At 43.2% G+C, this 6,489-nt stretch overlaps 1 protein-coding gene across 1 annotated transcript in view; it reads left to right on the forward strand.

Annotated features, from left to right (window-relative positions):
* Nucleotides 1-6,489, forward strand: part of SLCO2A1 (solute carrier organic anion transporter family, member 2A1) — a 149,354-nt gene that overhangs the window by 73,790 nt on the left and 69,075 nt on the right. The window contains exon 4 of the mRNA XM_006883420.1: nucleotides 3,138-3,300. Coding sequence (XP_006883482.1) covers nucleotides 3,138-3,300 — 163 coding nt within the window. The remainder of the gene's footprint in view (nucleotides 1-3,137; nucleotides 3,301-6,489) is intronic.

A 6,489-nucleotide genomic window follows, 5' to 3' on the forward strand; every position in this document is an offset into this window, starting at 1 on the left:
GGTGCTGGAGAAGAGTATTGAATGTACCATGGACTGCTAAGAAAATGAACAGGTTCATCCTGAAGAGGGTTAAACCAGGATGCTCCTCAGAGGCAAATATTCTGAAGCTTCATCTGACATACTTTGGATATGTTGCAAGGCAGGACCAGTCCTTGGAGAGGGGGACTGCACAGGGGAGCAAGACCTTCTATGAGGAGGATTGAGTCAGTGATTGGGGTAATGGAGGTAGTCAGATACAATAAGATTGGCACAGGATAGAGCAGGGTTTAGGGCTGTTGTACATAGGGTCACTTTGAGTCACAGGCAACTCGATGGCACATAACAACAATAACAAACCAAATTTACTGCCATTGTAAAACACAGCAACCCTCTATCAGTTTTCTGAGGCTAAAGCAGGAACAGACTGCCTCTGCTGGTGGGTTCAAACCATTGAGCATTTAGGTCACAGCCCCGTGCTTAACCTACTACCCAATTAGACCTAAAACAGAATTTCTGCATGCAGAAAATGAAACAGTATCTATGCCTGACATCATATACATTAAAAATGGATTGTTGTTGTGTACTGTCAAGTCAGAACCAACCCACAGCTGACCCTCCAGCAGATTTTCTGAGGCAGTGTGTTGCACAAGAGGAGATTGCCCATTTTTTCCTTCATGGAGCAGCTGGGGAATTGAAACTGCATGTCTTTGTAGTGGCAGCACAATTCCTTACGACCAAGCCAGCAGATCTCCCTTATAGTGTATTAATAATGTACACCCATGTTTATCATGGCTTTGTTCACAATAGCAAGGAGCTGGAAACAACCTAAGTGCCCATCAATGAGCGAATGGATAGAGAAGCTGTTCTTCACACAATGGAATACTACGCTGCATTGAAAAATAGGGAACTCATGCAATATTATACAAAACGGGTGACCCTGGAAGACATTATGCAGAGTAAAATATCTCAGTCACAAAAGGACAAATACTGCATGGTGCCACTGTTGTAAAACAGGACTGACCTCAGGGTGTAAAACAGGACTGACCTCAGGGTTGGCAGGAGACTGAGAAAGATGGGTTCAATAATGTATTCTGCATTGAAACAGATGAGGGAGAAAACGGTTTAAAAGGGATATGTGATTAGGTATTCTTGTCATGACAGGAGTCCAGAGTAAAGGCTGCATAGTAGAGTGGACCTGGGGCAAGGGATTGTAAAACAATCAAAGAATTTTTCTTTTGCTTTTCTAAGAGGGGAGTGTACTGGGGGGGGGGAGGGTTGGGAGAGGAGAAAAGTGCAACAATGAATGAGTGGGGAAAAAAGAAAAACTATGATGATAGTGCAGGAGAAGGATGGGCAGAAAGATGATGATGTTGTTGTTGTTATGTGCCGTCAAGTCGCTTGCGACTCATAGAGACCCTATGCACAACAGCCCTAAACTCCGCTCTGTCCTGTGCCAATCGGACTGACTCTGACACTCCCATCCCAATTATCCCAGTCACTGAATCAATCCACCTCATAGAGGGCCTTCTTCTCCTGCGCTGTCCCTCCACCCTCCCAAGCATGATGTCCTTCTCCAAGGACCGGTCTCTCCTCACAACATGTCCAAAGTATGTTAGACGGAGCCTCAGAATCCTTGCCTCCAAGGAGCCACCCGGTTTAACCCTTTCCAGGACAAATCTGTTTGTTTTCCTAGCAGTCCATGGTATTCTCAATACTCTTCTCCAGCACCACAGCTCAAAGGCATCAATTATCTTTCTATCCTCCTTGGTCATTGTCTAACTTTCTGATGCATAACAAGTGATTGCAAAGACCATGGCCTGTATCAAATGCACCTTAGTCTCCAGAGAGACACCATTGCTCTTCAGTACTCTGGAGAGGTCCCTAACAGCAGACTTTTCCATGGCAATGCGCCTTTTAATTTCCTGGCTGCTGGGGCCAAGAGTGTTGACTGTGGAGCCAAGCAAACTAAAGCTGTGAACAATCTCAATCTCTTCACCATCCACCCTGATGCTCCCAATTGGTCCAGTGGTGAGAATTTTTGTCTTCTTGACATTGAGCCTCAATCCAAATTGTAGGCTGCAGTCCTTGACCCTCTGCAGCAGGTGCGTCAGGTCCTCTTCAGTTTCAGCAAGCAGGGTTGTGTCATCTGCATAACACAGACTGTTGATAAATTGTCCCCCAATCTTGACCCCACATTTCTCCTAATAGAGCCCACCCTCCCAGATAATCTGTTCTACATATAGGTTGAAAAGGTATGGAGATAGGACACATCCCTGGTGTACGCCCTTCCCAATTTTGAACCATGCAGTGTTCCCTTGCTCTGTTCTAACGACTGCCTCCTGGTCCAAGTATAGGTTTCGCATTAGAACGATCAATTGTTCTGGGATTCCCATTCTTCTCAGAGTCAGTCACAGTTTGTTATGATCCACACAGTCAAATGCCTTTGCATAGTCAATGAAACACAGATAGACATTCCTCTGGTATTCTCTACTTTCAGCTAAAATCCATCTAACATCAGCTACAATATCCCTAGTACCACGACCCCTTCTAAACCCAGCCTGGACTTCTGGTAGTTCTCTGCTGATGTGCTGTTCCAGTCGTTTCTGGATGATTTTCAGTAAAATCTTGCTTGCATGTGAAATCAGTGAGATTGTCCTATAGTTTCCGCACTCCATTGGGTCACCTTTCTTTGGGACGGGAACAAATATCAATCTCTTCCAGTCAGTTGGCCAAGTGGTTGTTTTCCAGATTTCTTGGCACAACTTGGTGAGCACGTCCAGGGCAGCATCTGTTACCTGAAATATGTCAATTGGTATACCATCTATTCCTGGAGGCTTATTTTTTGCCATTTCCTTCAAAGCAGCCTGAACTTCTTCTTTCATCACCATAGGCTCTTGCTCATAGGTTGTTTCGTGAAAGTCTTCTGTGTCTTCCAATTCCTTTCGATACAGTGACTCAGAAAGATGATAGTGAGAAGGAAAGCAGAACAAAGATTTCTATAGACAAGTGGATTACTATCCAAAAAACCCATACGCACAAGGTGAAAACCTCAATGTTTCTCAAAAGTTGAATGTGCTTTTCGCAGACAGCAGGGCTTCTGTGCTGGCAGGTGAAGATGCGACCTCTGTGCTCACTCCGTCCCTCTACTCTCTCCACAGATCAGCAACGCCATCCTCATCATCTTCGTCAGCTACTTCGGCAGCCGAGTGCACCGGCCCCGACTGATTGGTATCGGGGGCCTCCTCCTGGCCACAGGCGCCTTCTTCCTCACCCTGCCGCACTTCCTCTCAGATCCTTACCAGTACTCCTTGGTTGATGTCGGTGAGTGGGCCCCTCGCCCTGATCTACTGGCATGAGGAGCGGTCAGACAACTTGCAGAGTTAGTGGGGTGCTCCTGGGGGCAATTGCATTTCTCCTCGGGGCTGTGGGGTCTTCTCTCCAAAGGAAGTCCTTGGCTTTTATGATTGGGTTTCTCCTGCACGTGCATCTGAAGCTCACATTGTGTGGAAATGTGTAAAGACAAAACATGGAACAGCTATCTGAGCTCTGTCTTGTTGAAGAGAGAATGTGACTTGGCTTCCCTTCCGATTCACTGTTCACGCCTTACCACCTGGCGTGATCCACACTCTCCCTGCGGGGTTCACGGGTGAGGAAAGTCAACAGTGGAAGGAGGAAAGTCAAAGCAATGAACTTGAGGAAATCTGTGGTTGCTTAAGCACAACAAACAGTTCCTGGCATTTGCACATGCATCCATCACTGTGTAGATTATAATGCACTCGGATCCTGTGCCCTCATTTAATTTCCCTGGATGCCTGTGAAAGGGAGATAAAAGGAATCAAACAAGAGTATAATATTCAAAGTCATCCCAAAGCTTTCCTCAATTCACCCAGTGGCTTACGAAGGACTCAGGTCTTGGGATTGTTCGCTCTTGGTGCTGCGTCCTGTGGCGGGGTGAAATGTGAGCATTTTATAGATTTGGAAGCATGTATTCAACTAACATTTTTTCAGACTTAAATTTTTGGGTTGGATGAGTTTTAAATATAGCCAAGTCGGAAAAACAACATTATAGCCATCTGTGGACTGATCGTTCAGACTAAGCAGTTTTTCCCCATTATTTTTTTAAATTGTGATGTTAATGAAAGTTTACCCCAAAAAAATGGATTTTCATTTATTCAGTGTGGCCCATTTTCCTCCCTACCCCACCAAGTTCACTTTAGGGGGGAAAAAAAGATTCAATCACTGTTGCTTAATTTCCTCCCTTTCTCCAGTCCACTTCGCCATGCACCTCTTATTCTGGACTGTTGTCATACAAATGAAGCCAAGTCATAGATTCCTTTTAAATAGTTCTTGCTTCATCTGTTTCAGTGCAGTGTTCATTATTTATCTACATCGTTTTTTAAAGATGAACTAAAGCATAACCTTTTCCACACCTCCTTTCTTCCCCAGATTTTGTCACTTTGTTTATCTGTATGCTTTCTACTTTCCAGTGTCCTGTTTCTTTAGCCCTATTTGCCCCCTATTATTTGCAGTCGCACATGTTTACCCAATTAAAACCTCGATCAGAAAAGTAAATAAACCCCAAAAACCTCTATCAGGTTTCCATGCCCGGAGAGCTCTATGGAGGAGAACACACATCTTTCTCCCAGAGCACCCAGTGCAGTCAAATCATCAACCTTTAAAAATAAAATTTAAAAACATTTTAATTTTTTAAATTTTATTTTATTATTTGTGTGTGTGTGTGTGTGTGTGTGTGTGTGTGTGTGTGTGTACACCATCAAATCAGATCTGACTGGTACAGGAGGAGATTGCCCCTCCTTCTCCAGCGGAGCATCTGGTGGATTTGAACTGCATACCTCTGCAATTGCAGTGCAACATCTTGCCACTAGGCTTAGAGCTTACCAAAAAAAGATTTTTTTAAAAAAAAAAAACTTATTATAGAGTGAATGAACTTTTTTTAATTGAAATTTTAATGAAAATTTGTAGAGACTTTGGATTTCCATTCATTCATTGTTGCACATTTTCCTCCCTGCCCACCACTCCCCCCAGTTGGTTTTGATCTTTAAAAAGTAAAAAACAAAACAAAAAGAAAGCAAAACCCAAACTTTCATTATTATGCATTTCCCCCCTCAAGTCCAGTCCCCCATGAAGCTCTCATTCTGGACACTTGTCATGAAAATAATACTTAATCGTATATTTCTTTCAAACAGTTCTCACCCTCATCTGTTTCAATGCAGTGTACATAATTTATCCCATCTTTCTCAGTCTCCCCAACCCTGATGTCAGTCCCATTCTACAACAGTGGCATTATGCAGTGTTTGTCCCTTTGTGACTGAGATATTTCACTCAGCATAATGTCCTCCAGGGTCACTCACTTTTTATAATATTTCATGAGTTCCTTGTTTTTCAGTGCAGCAAGTATTCCATTGTGTGAATATACCAGAGCTTCTCTATCCACTTGTTGATGGGCATTTGGGTTGTTTCCAGTGAATGAACTCGTTATTAGAGATAGTTCACAATAATTTGCACACAGATAGAACTTTTGGTAACCACTATCGGGATATTATTGTTGTTGTTATATGCCATCTAGTCACCTGTGACTCACAGTGACCCTATGTGCCTTACCTCTGACTTGCCCAATCGTGAGTCAATCTCATCGTCTCTGACACCCTTAATCCCATTTCTCTAGTCACTGAGTCAATCCATCTCATCCTGGATCTTCCTCTCCTGCACTGTCCCTCCACCCTTCCATGCATGATGTCCCTCTCCAATGATTGGTCCCTCCTGGCCACATGCCCAAAGTATGTGAGACAGAGTCTCAAAATCCTCCCCTCTAGGGAACAGCGTGGTTTCATCCTCTCCAGGACAGACCTGTTTGTTCTCCTGGCACTCCACAATATGTTCAATGCTCTTCGCCAGCACAACAACTCAAAGGCATAGATCCTTCTTCTGTTATCCTTAGTCATTGTCCAGCTGTCACATGCATACAAAGTAATTGTAAAGACCATGGCCTGGAATAATAAAAAAAAAAATTGTTAGCCCTGATGTTATTCCTTTACATCTACACTCTGGCCATCATGGTTCAATTTTTGTCCCTATGGTTGTGTGTTTTTTATAATATCATGGAAATGGAATCATATAGGATATAATCTTCTAAGACTATTTTCATCTACCATGTGCTTTCAGAGTTCACTGACGTTGCATAAACTGTCATCAAAAGCACAGTAACAACTAAAATAGTTGTGGTTTCGATGACAGTTTATACAGCAAATTAATGTAGCATTTGACAATTTGGGCACAGCATGTTCTACGGTATTGGTGGCATTCTCAAATTCCTTTGGTCCAGATTTACCTTTTTCCCCTCCACGTTTGTTGATTTGTATTAATAATCTGTTTCTCAGTGCAATTTACATCCTCATTCCCATTCCCATCATAATTATACAGATGCTAGTGGCAGACTAAGGTGCACCTGATACAGGCCATGGTTTTTGCAATCACTTGTTATGCATCAGA

Source organism: Elephantulus edwardii, unplaced genomic scaffold (assembly GCF_000299155.1).
Source record: "Elephantulus edwardii isolate Elephantulus edwardi_28Jun2011 unplaced genomic scaffold, EleEdw1.0 scaffold00027, whole genome shotgun sequence".
NCBI classification, from domain to species: Eukaryota; Metazoa; Chordata; class Mammalia; order Macroscelidea; family Macroscelididae; genus Elephantulus; species Elephantulus edwardii.